General features: G+C 38.0%; 1 protein-coding gene across 1 annotated transcript in view; it reads right to left on the reverse strand.

Moving 5' to 3' along the window:
* Positions 1–8,268: 8,268 nt before the first annotated feature.
* The window catches only part of LOC149567707 (uncharacterized), a 76,767-nt gene continuing 57,192 nt past the window's right edge, over positions 8,269–27,843 (reverse strand). The window contains exons 2-6 of the mRNA XM_089820965.1: positions 16,401–16,550; positions 10,869–11,127; positions 10,096–10,314; positions 9,401–9,543; positions 8,269–9,092 (exon numbers count right to left, since the gene is read on the reverse strand). Coding sequence (XP_089677091.1) covers positions 8,802–9,092; positions 9,401–9,543; positions 10,096–10,314; positions 10,869–11,127; positions 16,401–16,550 — 1,062 coding nt within the window. The 3' untranslated portion in view covers positions 8,269–8,801. The remainder of the gene's footprint in view (positions 9,093–9,400; positions 9,544–10,095; positions 10,315–10,868; positions 11,128–16,400; positions 16,551–27,843) is intronic.

Here is a 27,843-nt window from a genome sequence, read left to right on the forward strand (position 1 = left end):
GCTATTGCCCAAAAGACCCATGAAGGTTATCAATGTGTCCGGCAAGATCCGGCCCAAAGAACAAAGATAACCCAAACTTTCAAAACAATGGATTTTCATGGTGTCCGGCTATCGCCCAAAAAGACCCATGAAGGTTATCAATGTGTCCGGCAAAATCCGGCCTAATAGATAACACCAAATTCAACCATTGTTTGAAAACAGATCAACTTAAATAAAGTCGTCACTTTATAATAGGATCAAAACACGCGAAAGGTCATCACCTTTCACAAGAAAAGTCATCACTTTTCACAATACATGCTTGCAAGCAAAAATAATTTTATATTCATGAATATAAACTTTAATAAATGCATTTACAACAAAGTCATATCAATTTTACCTCTGAAGTACACAATTTCAACTTTGCAAGAGGCTTGGTAAAAATATCAGCACTTTGCTCATCTATACTAATATAACTCATCCTCTGAAGTGATATGATCTACTCCCTCTGAATAAAAATTTGATAGAATCATGTTCTTATTTGCTCCCTCTTGATCTGAAGCAATGTCATATTTCTTCTTCATAATCTTAATCATAAAGGATGTTCACTTCCAGAGCCTACACAATAATCTTGGTGGCAAACGTCCCAACTTCCTTTTTCTGCAAGAACATCTTTAGATATAAAGGAAAAAATCAATGCAATTTAACTATTATAGTACATATAAGTTTATAACTGAGAAAGAGACTATAGTAAGTAGATAATTGTAATACTCAAGAGTAAGAATTACTTATCTTTCTATGACAATCCATAAATGTCAAATCATTAAATCTCCTCTCTAAAGATGGTTTCAAGTGGGAATTTGAATATTGTTTATTAAGTTTCCCCCCAACAATGTGAAATTCCAACTTTTATATCATCGAGCAATTTTACATACTCAATACCTAGAGTATGATTATGCAAGTTATTTAAGGATCTTTTCATTTTCTAGTGATGTTCACAAGGTGTGGCCCATTAAAATCACGAAGTTGCATCCATGTATTTCTAGACTCCCTCTGATTATAAATCTTCCAAACTCCAACATTGCCTTTAGAAGAAGTGTAAAAATTCTCTCTTAATAAAGAAGGATATTCATAATCTCAATCATTAGGGATATTTGTTTCAAGATCCTCACTTTATCCAACTTGATCATCAGGGTCTTTGGGGCTACTATCATTAGATTTAGTCTACACAATACTTGGTAGCATATGCAAAGTACCAACCTTCTTTTCCTGTAAGAATATCTTCAAACATAAAGGAAAATATCAAAGCAAATAACCCTTATAGTATGTAGAGAATTAAAAATAAATTAATAGATAAATGTAAAAGATACAAGTACTTATCTTCCCATGAGGGTCATGGAACATCTCCTTTTCTAAGGATGGTTCAAGTGGGAATGAAACATTGGTTATTATTCCCCCCCACAATATAAAATTCCCACTCTTATATTGTTGAACACTTTTACATCACATCAAATATGGCAATTTCTTTCTAAGTTCCAACTTGCTCTTTTCATCCATTGAGGATCCAAATAGTCAATGACCTTAACAGTAAAAGCAAACTCATCTATGATATAATATTGAGATTGAGTATGACTGTGCCACATGAATGAATCTATAACTCATACGTCAAGTTTCATTCATCAAAGAGACACTTGTAGATGGTTCAAATGCATTCTTAAAAGGTTCATTAACGTCTCTCAACAACTCAAATTTCCTTTGTTCATGAAAAAGTATTTGTTAGATCTTTTGATTAATCATATAGTGTGCATCACATAAGATTGTCATCATATATAAGGGGGTAGGTCCATTAAAATCACATAGTCATGAGGTATATTCATAAATCATGATCCTCTTCATTGCGACAATTTATTGAACACAAGAGAATCTATTTCAATATGTTACACTCCCTCTAAATCAATATGATTGAGATCACCAAAGGTTGACTTAATCATATTCTCTATCTTCTCCCTCTCTTTCAGGGTTGCCTGAAATGTCAACCTCTCTTTGTATCTCTATCTCCCTCTTTTTTTTTCTTTCAAGAACATTCTTAGAGGAAAAGATCAAGGCAAATAACTCTTATAAAAATTTAAAAATTTATAACCTAACAACATTCTTTTTTTGTCTTACTTTGATAATGATTCCCATTATTCCAATATATATATATTCAATCTTCTAAGTATATATCTATATTTTAACACATTATTTTCTATGGTGACTAATTTTCCATTCTATAATCACTTATATTCATAAGAAATTATTTAGGAAATATATAATTCACCATTATATACATATATAAATCTCTATATATAAATGACCAAATTATATATGTGTATAAATTTGTACAAAAAAAAAAATTTAAATCATAAATTTACTGCTTATATGCTTCCACATGAATTGTATCATAAATTCATAAAATTTAAATAAATTCTTAACCTTACCTCTTATACTTACTTTAATTCAATTTGCATGCCAAACCTTTTAATCACTCCTTTCAGCAACAAACCCTTTTTAAGAGGTCGGACATTATCTTCTCACGGATGCATTGATACCACCTACCTCTTGAGTCACGATGACTTTGGTATACAATAAGCATTACTTCTGCCGTGATGTTTGTCTATGATATTAGCAATAATCCATGCACTATTAAAGTAATCAATGCCAAAGAATCACTTCTTGATAATATTCACGCTCTTAGAACTTCGATGTCGTTATAATCTTAAATCAAATCATTATAACCTCGATAAAATGTAACAAATTTGAAATGGCTATCACCAAATCACCAGAGATATGGCACATTCATATCTATGGCTTTTATCAAAGAAAATGTCCCATTGAGGTTACTTTCCATATCATCAAAGAAATCCAATCTAAATGGAATAGGGCCATATTAAAGATTCAAGCACCGCCGCACAGTGGTTGAATTTGTGAAAACAAATATTGGGTAATCCAAATGATACCGTGACAAAAGAGATCTCATGTGCCCTGGTCTTGCGTACACAAAGATAACATCTACTCCAAAATTATTGGCCATGTTATTTGTATAAAATGATCATCTTTAGTTTTTGACATATGCTGAATAGACACAAAGTCTGAATCTTCATTCGTACCATTGACTATATATTCTTCCATGCGTATTCCCTGGCTAGATATTCATTGTCTATTTACAGTCTTTTCCATTAACTTTTGAGTGCAGTAATTCCTAGCTCACTATTAGCTGAAGCAAAAAAATATAATCCTGAGTGAAATGGGGCCTTGAATGGTTTATAGAAGATTGAGATGCAACCCTTGTATGACCTCATATGTACTGCTGCAAGTATTCAATATATCTTTATTGATACGTCTTCACCATCATAGAATTCACATTGTGACTCATTGCTACTTGCTAAAATAATAGCTTGGTGCTGAAGAAGAATCTTCATCGCTGTATATATCAATCTCCAAGTATTTATGTTGTTCCTCAGAACTGAAGGCACAAAAGTTTTGAACTAAAATTGTTTACTTTATAATTGGGATTCATAATAATAACATGGTTGACTCACACCTTTGGTTGACTGGGCATCCATTTTCTGTTCTTACACATTTCAAGCATAGCTTTAGGTTGAGAGAATCTATATACACCATTTTATCACCTCATTCTGAGATTAAAATTATCTTTATGGTATGTATATTTCTGAGTTTTATTTTTGCTTTCTTCCTTTGAACCCTATCATCAACTCTGCTTTTGACATCTCTGTTTGATTGCTTCTTACTCCCATGATAGCCTCTGTATATGCTTTGACTCGTTCATAGTTACAACGTGGTATTTTTATTATGACAAATTTGGAAGTCACAGTCCTTTACATTCTTATAAATATAGATGATGAAATGTTGAAGTAGATACGCGTTGCCCAAGTGTTTGCCTCTGGTGATATCACTAACAAACCAACAACAATGGAAGAGAGATTATCAAATTCTTTTGTCAGCTACTTCTACATATACAAACTAGGTTACCATCTTCTATGAATCAGTTCCAAATTTTAAATGAATCTCAACCTTTGATTTTCTCTTATATATTTATTTTATTACATATGCAGTCTAGCTCTGATACCATGTTAGTTTTAGGATCTCTGCAAATGTAATAACATTGTTGTAATTCTATGTGTTTCAATTTAATTAACATGTATAACCATAGAGACATGTCTCTTCACAAGACATGCCTCTTGAAGATATATTTATATATCTTGGAAATCTGCAATTGAAACACATAGAATTACAACAATGTTATTACATTTGCAAAGATTCTAAAACTAACAAGGATGAGCGATGAAGTTGGTCACTCAATATTGGAGGATGCATTGCAAGATGAACTTTTTTTTCAAATTCAAGTGGGATAAAGCAAGCAGGACTACAAGATATGAAATTTTGAATGAATATCAATCTATTAAGAGGCTATGGAAATTTGAAAAACATAAATAGTGTTGAATAAATATTATTGAGCATATGGAGGCTATCACTAGTTGGTAATTTGTGAATGATACCCTCCTTTCTAGTATGAGGGAGATAAAAGAGGCAAAAGGTCATAAGAAACTTGTGGATGAGTGTGAGCATGTTTCAAGGAAGGCAAGGAAGGCAATAAATGTAGAGAAATGGAATCATCTTTTTGTCAATTCTCATATGCAACCAAGAATATAATATTGTAGGCTTCTCAACTGAATCTTTGTGCAGTATATATCTTGGTATTCTTTTATTCAGTGAGATCAATAAAAATATCTCTTACTATCTCTGCCTCTTCAATTATTTTCAAGCATTTTTTTTGTTCCGGCTATGTACAACATGCACACTATTTTTTCTTTCCATTTTATTTGGTCAATTTATTTTCAATTTTTTGTTGTCACATATTTGAAGAGAGAGAGCACATGCATGTTGTCACTTCTCAAAGAATAAAGACAAAGAAGTTGAATTAGCGGTGCAAAAATGAAATAGAGAAATATTTAGAAAAAATAGTACACCAAAATAATTTTTAAAAATGGTTTATGATAAAACTAGATGACAATCATTAAAAATGTTGTTAAAAAAAAATTAATATAAACTAATTTTAGCCGATCTTAATGCAACAACCAATAAAAACCCATGGATACTCATCATTCAGATGGAATACACAATCAAAATAGTTAGAAGCATTTTCTAAAACTCTATGCTAAGTGCGCATATTAGTAGTGAATGCAACAACCCAGCAAGCAAGATAAAATTATTGTAATCGAGGCGATTGGTGAGAAGTCTTAAAAGGAACATTTGTAGCATTTGTTGGAGTGCTTCAAACTTCAAATGTGTGGAAGACTAAGGTTTGAAGAGAGTGCACATATGTTTTCACTTATTTGGACACATATATGTATGAATGTCATGGAATGGGCGTGTTGTACAGATGGGCCAGGAGGAAGTCATCCATAAAAGATTGGTGCCACAAATGTTGATGCTGAAATGTGACAAGGATTGCAATGTTCGTAGGGCATAATTGATATTGTTCTTCACAGATTATTTGTGGTTTCAAGGGGTATGCATACTATTTCTGCACAATTTTTCTTCCATGCCTGGCATGGGTTGATTGCATGAATGGAAGGGATCTTTTTTTAGCATGGACCACATGGCTGAAAGTGCACTGTTCGATGTTATTGTTATCATTTTTTTATTGCTTCTAGGGGTTTGTAAGAAGTACTGCTACAGATTGGCAAGGTGGGCAGGCATGCAGGGCTGATGATCTCAGATCATTTTGTCCCTATAAATGCCTTATTGTATATACTATTGTGTTGTCCTTGTAATTAACTTCCATAATAGATTTCTTTTCTCAGAGCGAGTGGGAAAATGCTTCCAAAAATCAGATCCAAACATACTTGAAGATTGTGAACTACACTAAAGACCAAAAAAAATTCCTTTTACCTTTCAACGTTGACAAAATTAAAGCTCTTCCTAATCAGAAGCCCTCCCCTCTAAAGGATAATTGATTACTTAAACCTCAATATGTCAGTGAAGCACTATGGTGATAGGGGCAAAAGAAAGAATGTTAAATTTGAGAAAATTCGTGTTTCACTGGGTCCACCACCACAAATGTACCTACAAGAAAATCAAATTTTCAAGTGTATGGACAAAAGATAATAATAAAAAAGGAGACCAAACCAAATAAGGAATTGTAACTTGTAGGAAGAGAAGCAGAAACTAAAAAAACATTTCTAATGCACACTAAAAGATAGATCTATCTCAATGATTTCTGAAGTGGTAATCTACAAACAAATTTTAAAAATGTGTTTAGCGCTATGCACTTTGGGCATTCTTAACGGGGATTGAAAGCATGTACCTCTAAATAGAGAGTCCTACAAACTAAAGGGCAAAACAATTGTGTTTTGGGGAGAAAATCATAAGCTTCCAATATGAAGCTTTATAATTTGGAGATAAAGTTAGAAGCTTTAGATGGAAGACACGCTATAGTGGGTTTGAATAACTGCGATGCACAAATATGGGACATAGAGAAATTAACAGCTGAGAACATTAAGAGGGCACATTATACGACTGGGATCCTTGGCATGTGGCAAAAATTGGCCACTGGAGAAAATGACAATATGTTGTAGATTTGGGACCAAAGATGGAGTGGCCATTCACCGTTTAGATGCTCACCTGTGATGGCCAAAATGGCTAATCTTCCATAATATGTTTAAAGAGATTTGTTTACTTTATGGCAAACAAGATTTTTTTTCGTCCTCTGTATATGAGGAGAAAATGTTGTTGCAAGAGCATCTGGATTAGTAATCTTGCATGTCTAAAAATGTTCCATTTAAAATTCTGCTATACAAGTAGAAGATCTAAAATTTTCTAAACCAACCAAGCTCTAAGAAGGACAAACATTTAATACAATAACTTTGTATTATACGAGTTATCAAAGTACTCAGACAATTTTTTTCTAATTTATCATATCTAAAATTAATTTCACTCATTGCTTTTTTCCATGAGAACCAATAAGACATAGGATAAATAACATTTTTAATTTTTAAAAATATATCAAAATTCAAACTTGTGGGGGAAAAAAAAATAGAAGCTTCAAAATTCCTTTAATTCTATTGGATAATAACAAATTTTTAATAGTATTTTATGGAACTCAACAATTCCATAAGTTTTCATGCTAACAACAGGAACTAGCATATATGGTTGCAAATTGTCATTCTATTTAGATATATTTATATTCATGTACATAGATAAGGATTCAAAATGTAGGATTAACTTATGTTATCATATTATAAGAAAATACATTTGATTTTCATGGGATTTTATATTTTATCAGAGGAAAAGGGCTAATTTAGAATTTATCCCTACTTTTATGAAGCATCCACAACTTAAAATTTAAAAATAAACTTCGAAAAAATGCGAAGCTAGAATAAACAGCCATGAAATAGCTGCTAGCCAAAATAAGCTTAGCAGTTGCATATAGGCCTGACTTAAGTTGCCCTGTTTTTCTCATGTTCTTTGCCCTTTTTGCGGGGCTTATCAAATTCAAAGAACTTTGAATAGTTGTAAGATGATTTTCTTGTGTTTTTGAATGTTATAATGATCTTTGAAATGGTTTGAGTTCATGTATATAATTTCTTCGAGACAATGTGATTTTTGTGTTTAATGATTTTTGTGTTCAATAACAAAATATTTCTGAATTTTTTTTTTTTTTAAAACATGTTTTCTTAGATATTTCCAAAATAATAATATATTTTCAATTTCAAAAATAATAATATATTTTTCAGTTTACAATTTAGAAAGGTCAAACAAACATTATATATTTATGTGTTTAGAAAGTCACAAGATTAAATATTATTTTGTATTCCATTTCTCATTTTTGTATTATCAATATTATGTAATAAAATAGTCAAAATTATGTCATAGATCAAAACAAATATGATCTACAAGAAATTCTCATTTCCTAAGGATTGGTATATATCATTTCTAAAATTTCTTCTTATAGCATTATTCAAAATTCAGCATTCCTATTTGTCATCGCTAGTTGTCTCAATGCTCCACTAGTCTAAATCATCTGGAATTTCGACTTTGGAACAATTCTGACAATATAAAATTCATTCCATTTTATGTCTTCCTCTTTTAGCGTTACTCGAAACATATAGTTATCTTGAAATTCAAGAGTCCTCACAGTTTATCGCTAGTTGCAGAAAATTCAACTTACACATGCTTTTCAATCCTCCACTACTCTAATTCATCTATGGAATTTTGACTTTGGAGCAAGTCTGAAAATACAAAATTCATTTCATTAAATGTATTCTGTCGACTTAATTGTAGGAATTTCGAATCACACAATGCTTTTCGGTATTCCACTACACAGTCTAATACATCCATGGAATTTTGAATTCGAAGCAATTTGAAAGAAGCTTAGGAAAACAAAGTCTTGAGCTTTCAGCATCTCGACGATGACTTTTCAAACAGTCCTTTTTCTTCTGGTTTAATAAGCATGATGTGAACGGATAATATCCCTTGACGTTGGTTTCATTTTATGGCAATGGCACATTAATTAAGAGATTCAAAATATTGTAAATGTTTTTAGGACAACAGAATGAATTATACTTCAAGCTCAAATTGCCCGAATCCAAACTTACTAGGCAACCAGAGGATGCATTTCTTCTTTGGCTTTAACAATAAAGGCAAATGTAGTGTACCTCATCTAAATTAGTAACATTGTCATTTAGAAATTGGATACACCATTATATAATCCAAATCTCTGAACAAGGTACCTAAGTGCTAAGACAAGTAGCAAAAGAAACCAATCACCGCTTTCTTCCTGAAACTGTCTTCTTCACCGCGCCTACAGACACTAGGAAATTGTCAAGGGAGGACAACGTTTTCATGTCATCAGGTGGGAAGTAGCTGGCGGCCCTCCCTAAGAGAGCACTTAGATAAACAGAGCTCATACTGGGCTTCTTGCTCACAAAATCATCCAGAAATGCAAATGCAGTCTTAAAATCAGATCGACTAGCAGATATTGGTGCAGCAAAGTGGGCTGGAATGATTTTCTTGAAAGGCCAATCAGCTACAATGCGATCAACCCAATCTTTAACCTGGAAAGTTCACGTGCCAGTGCATATAAGGCACAAATTGATAAATTGGCGAAGCATTAATGATTAAGGTCAAATTATCAATGAATAAAGACTACAGGTAAATTGATATAATGAAGTAGTCAAGACATTTACGTGGGTTGAAATACTAATGCAAATCACTACAGTTAAAAAGAAAGTGCAAAGCTTTATTTGCAGATTTAAGAATTATATGCGCCCTTATGCACGCTGGAGGCATACATAGGTGTCTTGTGAAAATGGGTGCCAATGCATGTGTGCAAAGCTTCACTGGATGTAGAAAGAGAAACTACCTTCTCTGGAACTTTACTGAAAACTAGTGTTTTGATTATCGGAGAGACAATGAGTTTCTGTGAGATCTGCTTAAATGTCTCCTGCGGTTCAAGCAAATTTGAAGGAGCTAAGAACAGTATTTGAAGAACCATTCTTTCCCAACCTGCAGAATATTAGGAAATTATGCTGTCGATAAATTGATACGTGTTAAGGTAAAGGAAAAGGCGTGTCAAGGAACATCACAGCTAGCATAACAAAATCATGAAATAACAAATGACAAAATCCATTCCGAAGTTTACGGTGGATAGAACCCATATACATTACTATTTTAACGAACATATAATCTTACAATTCTTTGATTTATGTTACACAGGACAAGGTTTCTTTTTCATGATCACTCAAGATGGGTCAATCATCAATCACAGTACATTAAGTATTACATTGAAAACCTCAAGCAATAGAATTCATATTTCAATATTCTATCCTAAGAACCCACAAAATAACTGTGACTATGATAATAGAAAACCTAAGCTCCACCTCTTAAAATATCCTATAATGCAATTAAAAAGCCATTTAAGGTATCAATAATATTAAAAATCAGCTTCAAAGAATAGCAAAATTACAATAAACGCCCTATAAACATGAATCCTGGAAAAGATAGTGAACATTGTCAAAGAATCTAACATCTGACTGTCTTTCCTATCCATTTACTTACCTTTTTGTCTCGTCTCTTTATTGTCAACAATGGGTTCATTTGGAACTAACTTCCCTTTGCTCAATAACTTCACTGCTAAACCGTTCTTAGCTGCTCCTAATAAGGCCTCTCTATTAATTGTTTCGGGTGGCTGCTTTGGCACATATATGACTGCATCAGTAACCAGTAATGTTCGAGATCTTTTATGGTAAAATGCAACCTCGACATAAGGTCCAAGTCCTGCGACCATGTATGAAAACCATGCTTATCCAACACATCATATAATGTTTATGTAAAACAATTCTGCAAGCTATTTTTTCGAAGTTGATAAAGTGGACTGTAACTCTGATCTACATCTAATACATCGTCGTATTTCTTAATTCATTTATAAAGCTCAATCCTCCAATTTTCTTTAGAATATTATTGTATCATCTTGCTATTCCTATTCAATACATTTAGGTCATATTTAAAGCTCATTCCTCCAATTTTCTCTATAATTTGTTTGTAACTTTGTATTATCTTGATACTGCTTTATCTTAAGGAATTGAAAACCTCCATTACACTTTTGAAGCATCTGTACAACAATTTGTTTAGCTTCTAAAGAAGCCATGTACATTATAGTATTAGCTTTTGTAAATTATCATATTGTACTGATCTTCCTAAATTCTAATAAATCAAGCAGCTTCATTACACTTATAAAACTATTCCATGAAACAAAAGCTTTACCTTTCTCAAAAACTGTGCTCCTAGAATCATAAATCTTCTAATGCATACAATAAGTTGTAAGAGTGTACCGACTTCAGGAGAACTAAGAACCTTCTGCTCAATCTCATTGAACCATGGGGTTGATTCGTCTTCATCCTTAAGTGTTTTAGAACGGAATATTCCAAAAAACTCAAGTGGCAGGTTAACTGGCCAACTCCATTGTCTTGGTGCTACCCATATCTTTGCTTTAGGGAACTTTCTAGAAAATGGGCCCACAAAAACTTTGTGTTCATATGCAAAAGTAGGGAGAATGATGTGTTCTACTGGAGCCTCCAACTCTTTCAATAGCTGTCACTTTCCAAAACAAACAGCATATAGCAGATTAAAATAATGTATTAAGCTGAGAAAGGTCGATCAGTAGAACTACAACATTATTCAACAAATATCCAGAAGAAATAGTGAGAAACTGACAAATGTAAACATAAACATATGCCAAAGCCCAACAAAAGGACAATAAACTATAAAGAACCAAATAAGGCCAGCAAGAAGAAGAATAAATTTGTTGCATTTCTTGAGAAATTGAAAAGGTGAATTACTAAACATACAACTTTTGACTCTACTCTTACTCTTAGAAATTCATTCCTTGCATAAATTTTCCTCAGATTAACGCATTTGTGTTTTGTGCATGCAGATTACAATTCATAGCAATAGATGTAATGAGGATCATTTTACAGACGAAGGAAATCCAATCAAATGACAAAAGTTATGCAGGCAGCAGGTCCTTCCAAAGCAATGAGCCGTTGTCACCATATCAGTCATATCCTTTTCTCTCAGCACACTTCTTGGTTACGGTGTTGATAACATTTTTTAACTTAGTCACAGAACAATGGATGCTCTGCACTATCCCAAATTTGTATCAGGGACACAATGGTTTCGGAAGCAGCAATTAGGACTCTAAAGGACCTTCTCCACTTGAAGAGAATGCTTACATGAGAATATATTCACTGTCGAATGAGAGGAGGAAAATAAATAGCTGACAAAGTTATATAGAGGAAAATAAAATATGATATATAATGGTTTGATAAGTAGGAGATGATTTCCACAGCTAGTCAAATTGTGATGTGAATATCAGGATTTAACTGTGTGATTTTGAGTCAAACTCGATGACCCATGTTTCATGAGTAGTGATTCAACACGAATCCATCTCTCATGAGAATAAATGGAACACTTAGCACTCATTGGATCTAGGTGATGCTCACAAGGGTGAAGCACCGGGACTTCCCAGGAGGTCACCCATCCCAGTACTACTCCAGCCTGAGCGCGCTTAACTACGGAGTTTCCTCCACAGTTAAACCCAAAGCTTGCAACATGAGAGATGGATTCATGTTGAATCACTACTCATGAAACATGGGTCATCGAGTTTGACTCAAAATCACACAGTTAAATCCTGATATTCACATCACAATATAATGGTTTTTCAAAATGTAAAGATTAAAAAGACATTTACACTATGCATAGTTTTACAAAAGATGTACTTTGGGCTTTTTTACAGAACTTTTCTGAAAGCATCAACATGTAAAAATAGTAAATTAAAAATAAAGATTAAATCAAAATGAGAGCTACATAACTTTCAGACAACAATGGCTAATCTTAAATGAGACATGCTGAAGACAAAAACAAAGAATAAATTAGTTTTCACATTTGAATTATCATAGCAAACTATGCATAGTTTTACAAAAGATGTACTTCAGGTTTTTCTACATAGCTTTTCTGAAAGCCTCGGCATGTGAAAATAGTAAATTAAAAACAATGATTAAATCAAAATGAAAGCTACATAACATTCAGACAACAATGGCTTATATTGAATCTAACATGCTGAAGACAAAAACAAAAAATAAATTAGTTTTCACACTTGAATGATCATAGCAAGCTATATCGATAATTAGAGTCTGCCAGCAATAAATACACTTCAAAATCCACTCTTGCGTGTATGCCAATTAGAACTGCCACTTTTTTAATATTCACCCCACCTTACCTCTCCTGCCTCCACCTCATATGTTTCACGAAGACAAGAAACTAAGATAAACTTCTTCATTGCATGAACTCGGATGGTTTTAAAAATATAAAAACAGTAACATACTTCTAATCTAGCCTTTTAATAACTGTTACAAAAACACAACAAAAATGACAACCAGCTAGCCACTTTCTAAAACAATCTGTATCTAATAAGATACAGAGAGAAATGTCCTTGTTCATCTTGCTTCATTAATATTCGGGTGAAAGGGATGCTACAATATTTCACCATTGGATTGCTCAACTATAGGTTTATTTCAGTTTGAATGACAATAAGAAGCAACAAATTTCTTTTAAAAAATTGAAGCTACGTAGTCATGCTTGACATAATTTTAATACTATGCGCATTCCTTTGTAAATCAAAAAAGTACCACCAATTTGTAAAAGGAATGAATTCAAGACTTTCATTAAGAATCAAGTTTATCCTAATTGCCATGAAGAGAATAGGTATATTGATTGAAAATGTTTGAGGCAAGGATGAGGACAAAGTGTGGAGGCCCACAGAAGCAAATTCCACATGAAGGCAATCTAAAAAGAAATAGATATGACTCATCATGATGCACTTGAAACTTTAAAAAACAGAATGATTGTATTAAGTTTTAACCACTACACTGAATATATAGAGTTAACAAACACTATAAAAAGTGTGAACTAAAAAGAAAAGTTGTCTAAATAAAGACAACTACTAAAAATAGACCAGATTAAGATAATTAAAAATAAAGCCTGAATGACCATTAACTAAGTTCCTAGAATAATGAGCTAATTCTAGCAAAGAACCTAGGATACTAAAACAATTCTAATATCCTCTCTTAATGGTCATTCTATCAACTACCCCACAGAAGACCATACATATCTTGTAGTCACAAATCCTTCAGAACCTTTTGCTAGTGCTTAGACACTCCTTAGATTTGCAAAATATCAATGACCAAGAGTAGCCAAAAAAAAGGTTGTAACATCAGAGTGGTCTACAACAAGAAACTAGAGCCTGCCCCACTAAGATGAGTCTGCCAATAACACTCCCAGAATCTGCAATAACAAAGTTGTCCTTGCCTGTAAACAAATATATGCAGTAAGAACAACTTGCATGATTTTGAGGAAAAAATCGGCAAACCCTTCAAACTATTGCAGATGAGCAAGACACCCTAAAACAAACTAAAGATACCATAAATTGAAGTTTGCAAAGCATTATTTTTCGTGGAAAAGATGGTAAAAAACTAGAAAATAGGAATCCCTATCAGAAAATCTCACACGAAGTTCACAAATTATAGAACTAGAAGCGACGTTGAGGTGAAAAATTGATCAAAACCAAACATTATACACCGAAAAATCAATCAAGACAAAGAATAGATAGATGGCACAAAATCAAAGTCATGGATTAGCTTACACAACATTGTTTTTAAGGAAAATGGTAAAACCTTTCTGGAAACCAGAGAGCCTCTTGAACTACAGAAACCTTGACCAGGTCATACAAGGATAAATCCTTAATTTTTGAGGAAAAATTTACAAACCGTCTAGACAAAAAAAAAATTAGGATAAAAAGATTTATTAAAAACCTAGAATAATTCTTTTACAGGAAAAACTTGTAAACCCAAAATAACCCACAAGTTACAACTTAAAATGAAATTTTCAGCTTTATGGTTTTATGCCAAAATATTGTTGCAAAACATGAAGTCATTTTTATACAAAAAATTATAAAAACCCACATAATATTTTTCTGGAAAAAGCATAAAAGCCCTAATGAATTCTTTTTAAGGCAGAAATTACAAAAGCTCGCCAAATATTTTTTGAGTAAAAAAATATTATAACTCAAAAGATATTTTTGAGGAAAAATTATTAAAACCCTCCCAAAAAGGAGTCACATATACTGGCTCCCACTCCTATACTATGAAGCTATAAAAAATGGAATTAATTGTATTAAACATTACGCTGAATATATTAGGGGACAAATCCCCCCAAAAAAACCTATCTCTAAGACAGGGAAGCACTGGGGATGAGGGAACATTGTTTCGATGTCTCCAACGACGCCACCAGTCTACCACCATCCTGGCAGGATATGGATGGGCGTCCATACTAGTGGGGGCAAGGGGACAAGAATGTGTGCCTCGACCCCTTTAGGAGACAGCCAAGTGTCCACCCTCTTTAATATTCTATTGGCCGTATTGAATATCATATCATGTTGCTCAATGTAATCATCTTTATGTCTTATATTGTTACACATCTTTTCATAACTAGCATTTTACATACCACATGTATAGTATATAGTGTACGCACCCCACCCCCCGTTGTCGACCCAAAATTGAGGCCCCTCTAGGGGACAGCCAAGTGTCCACCGTCTTTAATATTTTATTGGCAGTATTGAATATCATATCATGTTGCTCAATGTAATCATCTTTTTGTCTTATATTGTTACACATCTTTTCATAACTAGCATTTTACGTACCACATGTATAGTATATAGTGTACACACCCCACCCCTCGTTGTTGCCCCAAAATTGAGGACCCTCTATCCCCCTGGCAGGAAACCTGTCCCCCCTTGTCCCCAAGGGCGATGTAACTATGGAATATATATAGGTTTTACAAATGCTATATAAAATGCATGAACTAAAAAGAAAAGTTGTCTAAATAAAGACATCATCTAAAACTAGACCAGATTAAGTCAACTTAAAATAAAGCCTAAATGACTATTAACTAAGGTTCTAGAATAACAGGCTAAATATAGCAAGAACCTAGGATACCAAAAATATTCTAATAGCACTCACTTTGTTGAGACTTGATCTCAAGCCCATTGCATAGAGATATTTAAGAAAAAGAGTTTAAAGTTCTCACCAAATTAGCAAAAACAACAAATTCCTCAATGTGCTTCCAACTCTATATGAAGGACAGAATAAATAAAAAGGCAAGCATAATACTACAGAAAATTATATTATAAAAAATATAGTAGCAATTATGATGTCAGTGGCCATGCACATGAAGTATGTTGTGAATGGTGTATGAAATTGCATTCGTAGAAAAGAGAGAAAATGGAGAAAAAACTGATTCCTTAAAAAGTAGGAATTTGAATGTGATTCCTATGTGGATGAGAGGGGGTTTATACCTCTATTTATAAATAGATTTGTTTTAACAGCAATGAGGCTCAATGAAATTATACATCAACAAACGTACAATGCTTAATATGGAGGGTAGACTAGAGAAAAATATGGTGCCATTGCTTAAGGCAATACTAGGAGATCACAACATTGCTGACAATAACATTTAACTTTGCTATGACTTCCTTTCATTATGTTTTTATAATAAAACATCATTCCAATGACAGATTTGAATGATTGGTTAGTTAGCAACCTCTGATAAGTTTTCTTAATCAAGAGTAATGATTGTGCATCTAAATCAAAGTCCTTGTGGGAAAGCATTTTCATTTCTTGATGAAAGTTTGCCCCATTTAATTAAAAAAAGAAAGCATAATTGTATGACGATTCAGAAGGACGTGAATAGAGGAAAAATGTAATTATGAAGGCATAGCTCAAAGCATATAAAAATGCTTGAAAATTTACCTGAATGCATTCTTTTGTGGGAGCAATTGGAGCATGAACCCAGAGGCCTCCAGACTTGAGCTTGATGACAGTCATACGAATATTAGTTATAACATTGCCAAAGCCAAGAGCCTGCTCCTGTTCAAATGTCCATATCGTTCCTCTTACCACCTGTTGGAAATGACAAAAATTATACCATGAGCTTCAACTAATAACAAATAACAATCTGAAATGGCAACATATACAAATTTTAAAAATGTACAAGTTCATGATATGTAATAGGCACGCTGCACAACCATAAACACACCCATTCAAAATTCAGTCATAACAGACAATGGTACTTATAAAAAGTAAAAAACAGTACATAGGGCCCAGATAAGACCATTCATGGAAGTGCCCCAAAATTTATAATTTACAGAAACCAAATACAGAGTTTACAAAAAAGTGGTATGATGTCAATGGTTTAGTGTGATTAAAATATTGCAAAATTAATACTTGAGCTATTAAAGTTACAAATACATAGATAGTCTAAAGAAACCATGACTACAAAATTGTGTCAAGCATGCATGGACATGATTTATAATAACTTGTCAGAAGACTGAGTGTAACTACTGTTGTCATCATAATACTTCATGAAACCCAACATGTCAGGGTGAATGTGGAAGCAAACAATAAGTCAATAAGATATTTTGGCACCCCTACCAAAGTGATCTGTTTACCGTATTGGGTAAAGAAATCAATGCATACAGGCAATAGATGAGAACAGCAGAACTCCTTTTTATTATATTCGCACATGTCAAAGATCTCAAATGCTATCAGATCAGATAAGATAAGATGATTTACAATGATCCCAGACGGGGTATAAATACTATCCGCCGAACCTTCCTGAAGGAGTCCATCGGCCACATACATTATGTCCACTACAAACTATTTACCGACGTTGGCTTCAAAGTACAAAATTACCGACGACAATCAAGTCGGCTGACATCATCCCCCCCCCCAAAAGAAAAGTCGTCTCCTGACGACTAACAAAATTAGGAGACAACCCACACACAACAAAAGAAATACTAGAGAAAAGGAGGAGGTGTCCCAGAAGAGTGCTGCTAGCGACACAACTCATACACCTGATCTGTCTGGATGCGCAAATCTGTCTGAATCTGTGAATTCACCTCTACGGCTTCCTTCAGAAGAAGCGCGGCATCCATAGCCTGTCTCCTAGCTAACTGCAACTCATGCTCAGCCGCATCCTTATCCCGCACAATCGCCGCCATATCCCGCAACAATGCTGCCCGCTCAGCTACCTGCTAGCTGGCCAAGTCGACAGCTAACTTCTCTCTAGCCTCTCTCAACCGGCAGAGATCTCTGAGCTCCAACACTGTCCGCTATCCTGTCCGCCTCCATGCGCCTGCGAGCATTATAAACCTCCTTATACAGTCCCATGATCTCATGTGCCAACTTCATCAGCGGAGTGTCACTCAATCCCAACTCCGACTCAATGGCCCAATCTACCAACATCTCTGGTGTCTCTACCGCTGGCCAACCTCTGTCCACGAAACAAGTCTAAAATCGTCGAGGACAAACTCCACGAATATACGCTCGGATCAAATGCCACTCTCTCGGCCGAGTCATAGCCTCAATTGCCACATTGTGCCCCTTCTTCATCGCAGTCTTCATAGTCCTGAGGTAGTCCCTGCACCTGTCCTCATCCGACCCGTAATCCTCCTTTGCAAAGCCCTCCTATGACCATTCTACATCACTATTTGCCTCCTCGTCAGCAGGGACCATGCCCACATCCGGTGCAGCCTCCTCTACTCTCGGCGCAACCACGGCCTTTGGCATTCCCTCGTCCTAAGGCTGAGGCTCTAGTACTACAGGTGATACTCCTAAATGCCTGGGAGACTGAATGGACAGACCACACTTGGCAGGGATGAGTCGGAACTGCTGCCTCAAAAAAACACTAGCTCTATCCATCACCTCCAGACAATCCGACTATACGGGCTCCATGCTCTCCTCCTGCTGTACTGGCTGGGCGAACTATCCTAGCTCGACGTCTGCTAAGAGGGATGACGAAATAGTAACGACTGCATTGCAGTCAATCACATCCAAACTAACCTAAGGCTCAGGCTCCAACGCTGGCAACTCCACTCGCTGTGAGACTGCAACTGTGACAACATCTGCATGTCAAACTGGCTCCGTTGGTACAACTGAAATAACATCCGCTACAGCTGTCGGCAATATATCTATGGCTGCCTGCGTTACAACATCTGTCATTGCCTGTGGGATCACTGCAACCTCTGCCTATGGGACAACTTTTGTCGTCGTCCGTGGGACCATCTCCGTCACTGTCCGTGGAACAACCTTTGCCACCGTCGAGGGAGTCATCACGACCGGGGCATGGCGCTGGCCAAATGGGGGAATGACTGACGTGAAGGTGGTCAACTTCGTCAAAGTTGACAACTAAGGAGGGGTAAAGAATGTGGACCCACTACCCGCTGCCTCACCGCCAACTTCCGCTAAAGTGCTCTCTCCTCTTCCACGGACTCAGCCCTGTCACTCTCCTAAGTGTCCTCCTGTCCGCTATCTATATCTCTGAAAGCGTCCAATCCTCAAAATACTCTCTTCTGGCCAACTGTTGTTCCACCCGTGTCCAAGTGGTGCCAGTAGAATACGAGAGGCTCTCCGTCTGCCAACTTGCCCCTCGGAGGAGCCTCGAAATCATCCAGTGGTATTTGGCTAGCTGCTGCCTCCAGAAAGAGACCAATGGCATGGTGCGGCATAAAAAATGTGCGGTGCTGAAGCGTCATAAATTCCTCCATCCTGTCAGCAAGGACGGAAGCCCAATCATACACCGTACCCTGCATGATGCCATTCATAAATACAACTTGCAGCAATGCTATATATGAAGCCCTTGTAGCACCTGTCAATCTACTCTTGATCACATCCATAATGCATCCCAGTGGCCTTCTCAAATGAAATCTCTACGAAGCCCTCTACATTTCGACCCCTTGAGCACTGAATCCATCTCCTCTGGTGTAAGATCGCAGCCCACTAATCGTATCCAATGCTCCTTCCGTTCTTGCGACAGCTAGTGGTTCTTGATTTCCACTTTCTCACCACCAGGGCCAAGGATGCCGAAAACCCTAGTGAAATCCCTAGGTTTAAAGGACAACGTCATCTGATGCTTTTTGTACATAAATGTACTTGTTCTGCTCTGCCGACTATATGTCTTTATCATAGTGCACAAAACTAATTCGAACAACCGGATGGAGAAAGATTGGAAGTTGGATGACCCAATGCACCTGTGCCCGTATCAGAATCTGCTTAATCTAATCTGCTTCCGGGGTTTCTTGCCACCATTTCCGACATTCGCTACCATTGAGACCCTCAAACTGGACAGTGAGATGAGTGAGTTCCTCCCTGACCTTCTGCTTCTTGCTACTGGAACCCGACGGGCCTACAACTCATATCCCAGATGCCAAAACCCTTGCGTTCTTTTGCATATTAGCCTATAGCTGACTCTTCCATTTGCCAGCCGATTCCATGCAATAACGGCTTATTTCTCCTTATGTAATATATGGTTCCTCCGGAGGAAAGCAAGATTCACCGCGGGTGAACCAAAGAAAATTTTGGGGAAGCTAATAAGGCAACGAGGGAGTCAATCATCTGTGGGGGAGAGAAGCATTTCCAATGGGACCTTCAAGTGGTACTGTTGTAGCTGTTGCAACTAAGCTTGTGGACTTTTCTATTGGTAATGATACAGATGGAAATGTGAGATTCCCAGCTGCATTCTGTGGAATTTTAGGATTCCGACCTTCACGTGGTTCTATTTCTACTTCTGATGTTGTGCCAATGGCACAAGGTTTTGACACTGAAGGTTGGTTAGCACGGGATGCACATATTCCTCGTCGTGATGGGCATGTCATGCTACAGCAATGGTAGACTTTAGACAACCAGGGCGTATATTAATTGCCGATGACTATTTTGAACCTCATTAGGGACGTGAAATATCAGTACGAGTGAGTGCAGCTTTATGGAATATTGGTAATACCTCCCAAGCTCAAGTCAAAGAATAAACAACTGGAAGAGTTTCGTTCTAGGGCATTCTCAGTATTGAGAATCATGCTGCCGTGGAATCGTTTGCAGCACTAACGATTCGAAGTCCACCTCCGTCAGCTTCAAGGCAAAATGGTAATGAAAGGCAAGAAGAGCCCTTTATTGGATGTTTTACGGATTTTCCTATCGTGGAACTATCTGGAGCATCAAGGATTCGAATCCCACCTCAGTCGGCTTCTGGTTGGAATGCTAGTGAATAGCGAAGAAGCCCACGGAAATGAGTCTGGCAAAGTAAAGATGCCCACGGAGGTGGTGTGAATTTGTTATAAGCCAACTTAATTTCCCGTGGGGGGTAGCACAAGCCGCAGGAATCAAAATAGGATATCTTTGGCGGACAAAACAATTCACGACTAGGAAATAGTCTCCGCGGGTGGGGATAAGCCTCCGTGGGGCCAGCCCGCGGGTAGGGATTAGCCCCCCGCAAGAACCATTCCACGAACCCGCCTGCAATCTTTTTTTTTTTTTTTGTTCTTTCTTTTTTTTCTTTCTTTTTTTCCCCCTTTTTTTCTTTCTTTTTTTTTTTTTTTTCTTTTTTTCTTTTTTTCTTTTTTTTAATAAAAAATACAGTACTTTAATTTTGCGTGGATGCATCGCCGTTCTGCAACGACAACGACGAGGAAGCCATCCAATCATTCTGCGACGACAACGGCGACGAAGTCTTTCTAGCGTGTTATATTTTCAATTTGGCTCCGTTGACTACCTGAGGTACCTCTTACCCGTCCAAGGTTAACAATTTGATTGCTCCATTGTCGCCGATCTCCCGGATCTGGTATGGTCCGACCCATCTAACCTTGAACTTCCTCGATTTGATTTCATTGCGACTGTTGTACTTCAACACCAATTGCCCCGGCTGGAATCTGTGAAGTTTGAGATGCTTGTCATGCCACACCTTATGTCTATTCTGTCACTTCTATTGCCCACTGCGCCAACAATCGCTTTTCATCGAGCTTATTCAAATTATGCAGCCACTCCCTTAAGCTTTCCATGTCGCCAAGCTTATTTTCCAGCGCTATTCGCAGGGTCGAAATCATGAATTCCGCTGGTACTACCGCCTCCTGTCCAAACATTAATTGAAATGGCATATGCCCTATCGTCACCTTGTACGCCATGCGGTAAGCCCAAAGGGCAGCGAGTAAGTTTTCCTCCCAATCCGCACCTTCAACCACACAGGATTTGTAGATGATTGATACCAGGATTTTATTTGTAGCCTCGGCCTGTCCGTTTGCTCTTGGGTAGTATGGACTCGACAATGAATTACAAATCTTGAATTTGGTGGTGAGCAGTTGGATGACATGATTAACAAAATGTCCACCCCTATCACTTGTTAACTGTAATAGAATTCCATACCTGGTAATGATCTACTCATAAATAAACTTTGCTGTGTTGATGGCCGAGTTGTCTGGTAGTGCACGTGCCTCCGCCCACTTGGTCAAGTACTCCGTTGCGACAATGATGTACCAGCACCGTCGAGTCTTGCTCAGCCTCAAGGGTCCAATGAAATCCAATCCCCATCGCTCAGAGTTCCTACACATGGGAAGGGTTAAGTGACATGAAGTCTCTCTTCAGCGACTTCCCGACACATTGGCAAGTGTCACACCCGACGACCCACTCCCACGCGTCATTGTATATTGTCGGCCACTAAAGTGTTGCTAGCAATATCTTTCGTGCGGTGGTGTTGGGTCCCATGTGTCCTCCCGCGGGACCCTCATGTGCTTCTTTCAACACCCACGGTATCTCTTCTTCTAATACACACCGCCTAAGAATGTGATCCGGCCCCATTTTGTAGAGCAACCCGTCGATCAACTGGAAAGTACGGCTCCTGATTATCAACTTGCAACTTTCATTTGCTAGCATGCCACTTGGAATCTGTCCTGTAGACAAATATTCCCCAATGCTCCTATACCATTCTGGTAGTACTGCGATCTGGAACAACTGTGCGTCAGGAAAGTCGTCATTCACCCCCTCTGTCGGTTGCCTTGTTTTGATCCGCGATAGATGGTCAGCACTAACATGTTTCTTCCCTAGCCGTACAATGATTTTGAAAGTAAACTCCTGCAGCAGAAGTAGCCATTTGCTGATCCTTGAATGACAGGTTTATTGATCATGTACAATAGAGCCTGGTGATCCACATAGAAGACGAAGGGTGTGGCCAGCAAGTAATGACGGAATTTCTGCACGGCATAGACCATTCCCAATTCTTCCTGTTCGGTCGTGCTGTTATTCTACTCCGCTTTTGATAACAATCGGCTGGCAAAGTATATTGGGTGATCTAACCCATGGCTACCTGTCTGCGCCAGGGTTGCTCCAATCGCATAATTTGAGGCGTCAACATGCACATAAAACTCCTTATTCCAATCCGGATAAGCCAAGATGGGTGCCATAGCCAGTCGTACTTTCAGCCCTTCAAATGCCTCATCCTGCTCTTTGTCCCATCTGAATGATTCTCCTTTGCAGGTTAACCTGTCTAGCGGGTATGACACCTTGGTAAAATTTTTGATAAATCTTCTATAATAGCCTATATGTCCGAGGAAAGACTTTACCTCCGTCACATTAGTAGATGGTTGCATTTCCAGGATGACTCTCACTTTGTCTGGGTCAATCTTCAATCCTTCCTTACAGATAATGTGTCCGAGCAGTCTTCCCTGTGGAACCATGAATCTGCACTTCTTGGGGTTCAACACTAACTGCGCCTTGCGAAATCTCTCCATACATTCACCAAGTGCTACCAGGTGTCTATCCTCTGCGCTAAATACCGACCAATCATCGAAGAATGCTTTGAAGTTTCCCACGGTCATCTTATCAAAGATGTGCAGTATAATCCGCTAGAAGGTGGCCGACGCGTTGCACAAGCCGAATGGCATCCGATTGTACGCATAGACCCCATCTTCAATGACAAACGTTGTCTTCAATTTGTCCTCCTCCGCTATAGAGATCTGAATGTATCCGGAGAACCCGTCCATAAAGGAGTAAATTTCATGTCTGGCGACAATCTCTAGGATGCTATCCGTAAACGGAATCGGGAAGGGATCCTTGATCGTGACTGCATTAAGGCATCGAAAATCCATGCATATCCAGATCCGGGTGGTGTCTTTCTTCAATGAGATAACTATAGGTGACACCCATTCACTTGTCTGCACCTTGAAAATAATTCCGACCTCCAACATCCTATTGATTTCCTCCGTGACCCGTGTCGCGTAGTTCTTGTTCATCCTGTAGGGTCGCTTCTGTACAGGTACCGCTCCTTCATTCAGTGGGATGCGATGCACACACAACTCCGACGGTACACCCTTCAGGTCCTTGTATGTCCATGCAAATACATCTTTGTATTCCAGGAATATCTTGAATGCTACCGCTTTGAGTACCGGATCCCAATTATCTCCCACTAGAATGTTCTTCGGTGTTGCTTCATCCCCCAAATTCATTGCTTGTAGTGTAGCTTCATTATACTTGATTGTCTCCCCCTCACTGAATGCATGGGCGGGTGTAGCATCCAACGGTGCATCCGCCTCCTTTACCTCAGTGAACTCCTTTGGAAATTCATCTCCCCTCGAACCTTCCTCAATTGTCAGTACATTGCAGCTCTGGAATAGTTCGTAGTCCTCTATTTTCCAGTGGTAAAGACCGTTGACCAAATCCAAATTGTCATCTGTTGATCCTCCCTCCAACCATAGGACTCCCTCCTAATCCGATTCCATACGCTATCTGCCGTCATCCCCCTCTTCTTCGGAATCTGATGATAGGGCTTCTTCCCTGACCATTTGGGTGTGCAAATCGATGACAAATTGTCGGCCTTTACTTTCGAGTGACAAGGTGTTCTTCTAGTTGTGCCTGACTCTGGCTTGAATAAGCCATCCGTGGCCAAGGATGGCATCGTATCCTTTTCTCTTTAACGAGATCATGACAAAGTCCAATAGGAACAATTGTGTGCCAATCATTACCGGTTGTGCCATTAGAATGCCTAGACGTTTAATGCTATGTTGGTTTGTTGTGAGCAACTGAAATGTAGGGGGCCACAATGTCAGCTTCCCTAGCTTCTTCCAAGTCTCCTCGGGTAAGACATTTACGCCGGACCCACCGTCGACTATTGTGTCTGTGAGAACATGTCCGAGGATCCCCATCTCGACAACCGCCGGATGTTGGCCGGATGTGAGGGCTAGCAACATTTGGTCTTCTCCTCCTGCATCACTTTCCTTCCCTCTACCTTGTTCTCCTAGTATACTCGGAGCTAGTGCAATATTTGTGAGAGCGGATCAGAGCTGGGGCATTATAAGAAGCAAATCATTTATCTTGACAGGTATCTCCGTTTGCAAAATTTGCCGTACAATGTTTTGTTCTGCAGAGTTTCTTGCCGAAGTGCCGGTGGTGTCCTTCAACTGAGATGTTTCCGCCTGCGATGCCTTTCCAATCTCTGCTCGCGCTTCTCCAAATTTTCTCTTTTCCTCCGTTGGGTCCGGGTACTCTTTTGCTTGCCTCCGCGTAATCGCCAAAACCTCTTCTTCATCCGTCCCAACAGTAATCAAGTTTACTCCCAATTTTGGACATTTGGCATCGTCATGGTCGCCAGGTCCACACCATCTGCATAATAGTTTGGGTGTATTTGCAGTTGGACATTCCCGGGCAAAGTGCCCCCACAAGTTACATGCGCGGCATTGTACGATCGGCCATCCGTTCGCATCATACTGGATTCGGCTTCTGCTGGTATTGTTAGTGCTATTGTTTGCATTGTTATTGTTATTCTGCCCATGTCTATTATTCATGTATCCTCCCGACGTAGCACCAGCATTATTGGTATTTCCGATATTGCCTGGTAAGGACGCCTCTTGTGTAAGTACCTACGGAGATCCTCTGGTCTTCATGTTAAAGGGGCATTCCTTCATCGAATGGCCCATGATCTGGCAAACGTCGCAGAATTGGTTCTTTGGACAAGATCCTTTAGTACAACCGTCGGTCTTACACTCCATGCACCATAACTCACTGCCCTTTGTCTCCTTCTGCATATTTTTAAACTCCATCATGCTGATCATGTCCTTCTGTAGGGCGCGGACCTTCTTGCTGTTGCCTTCATCGTTGCTGCTATCTTCTCCGGAAGGCTCGTCGTTATCCGAATTAGATGAGCTAGTCTTCTTCTTCTTCTTTGTCTTCTGCTCACTTTCGAGGTTCAATGCTCTATTATAAGCTTCCGTGTATGACGACGGCGGCACAATTTTCATTTTCTTCCGCAAGTTTGGGCGTAGACCTTCCACAAACCATCTTTTCTGAAGTTCGTCCACCGGCTTATTTTCCATTTTGTTTATCAAGTCTTTTAATTTCCTAGTGTAGACACGAACAGTTTCATTCTTCCCTTGCTTGGCATTGAAGATCTCGCCAACAATTTCATTAAATTCTGCGAGAAACTCCTTTTTAATGTTAGTCCAACTGTTTAGCTTCTGCGGATCTGTACTAGTAAACCAGTCAATTGCCACACCTCGTAGGGTGGCCGAAAATTGCCTCATCTAGTCGTCTTCATCAGTTATGTCATTTGCCCTCCAGATCGTTTCACATGTTTTGCAGTGTCGAATGGGATCAGCCGTACCATCACCATCGAACTTGGCAATTTTTCTTTTGGTCCCGCCATCACAATTGGTTTTTGTAAACAAGCGTTGCTCGGTCCTGCAACACTGGCATTGTTCACTCCCACACCGTGGCTTTGCACTCCCACATCGGCGGTCTGCACTCCCACACCGGCAATTTGCTCTCCCACACCGGTGGTCTGCTCTCCCACACCGGCAATTTGCTCTCCCACACTGGTGGTCTGCTCTCCCACACTGGTGGCTTTCTCTCTCACACTGGCGGTCTCAACAGCTACGAAGGTTGGTGAAGAAGGATCTTCTAAAGTTGTCGCGTGCAGAAGTGTATCTTAGACGAAGAGTTCACTCCACACTCGTGCTCCCTCGGCACTATAAGCCGTGCGAGTCGATGCTCTTCCGTCTGGATTCTCTTCCCTCGGCAAACACAAATTCAAAAACTCCTCCCGTGCTTTTTCCACCAATTCCACCCGCTGTCGAGTCTCCAACAATTCTTTCGTGCTCCTGTTTCCATCGGCAATCTTCTGGAATCTCCTTCGGCACTCTGCCTGCTGTGCCAGAATTAAATTACCCTGAGCTGTGCGAATTTCATCTTTGTCCTTCACCTTGTTCTTATTTTTATTCAGCTGATTCGACATTAGTCTTCATGCCAACCCTTGTTCCAAGTCCATTGGGCAATGGCGCCAAATGTTTACCGTACTGGGTAAAGAAATCAATGCATACAAATAATGAATGAGAACAGCAGAACTCCTTTTTATTATATTCGCACATGCCAAAGATATTACATTATGCTTCAGATGCTATCAGATCAGATAAGATAAGATGATTTACAATGATTCCAGATGGGGTATAAATACTATCCACCGAACCTTCCCGAAGGAGTCCGTCGGCCACATACATTATGTCCGCTACAAACTATTTACCGACGTCGGCTACAAAGTACAAAATTACCAACGACAACCAAGTTGGCTGACATGATCCTTGTATTAAAAAATTTACCAAAAGATTTAGTGTGATGAGATTCTCTTTTTGAGATGCATTGAAGAATAAGCATCATCTAGCATGGGAGAATCTGCTAGCATTTTTAAATCTCCAAAAGCATGATATGTTTTGTATTAGGGCAGCCAAATCTGATTTCAGGCTTGAGATCTACAATAAAATAGATAGATATCTACGTTTTAAAGCTATGTGTACCCACACCCTTGGGATGTGTACCCACTTACCTGAGTATTGGGTACACATACCCAAGTATTCAGTGGACAGCATCATAGCTGAGGACCTTAATTAAGATTTCTGATTTTGGTTTTGGTTTTTTTTTTGGCGTAACAGCTTGTTGTTTATCAACGTAATCAGTTTGAAACTTAGATAAATATATTAGTAGTAAACTTCATCACTGCTCGACTTAGAAGTTCATCATTTGCAATATGTCATTGTTATATGATTTATGATCTTCTTGTTCATGTCTAAAGTCCGCCTTCTCTGTTATGCATCTAAACATTTTGCATATATTGTTATAATAAACATATTGCAAATTTGAAACCGAAAACAACAAATTACATGTACAAACTTTATCACTGTTCTCGTTTTGGAAAACCCTTGTCATGAGTCATTTTCAAATTTTCTAAAAATATTAAATTATATGAAAAAAAATTAATGCACCCAAATACCCCCGTCCCTTATTTTGAAAAACGCTATACCTATACCCTAAGTACCCCCATCTCCATGCAGCCTTGATAGATATCAAATAGAAAACAATTCAACTAATCAAATAATATGATAAATACATG

This window comes from Cupressus sempervirens, chromosome 3 (assembly GCF_028749045.1).
Source record: "Cupressus sempervirens isolate cs-2001-9-10 chromosome 3, ASM2874904v1, whole genome shotgun sequence".
Lineage (NCBI taxonomy): Eukaryota > Viridiplantae > Streptophyta > Pinopsida > Cupressales > Cupressaceae > Cupressus > Cupressus sempervirens.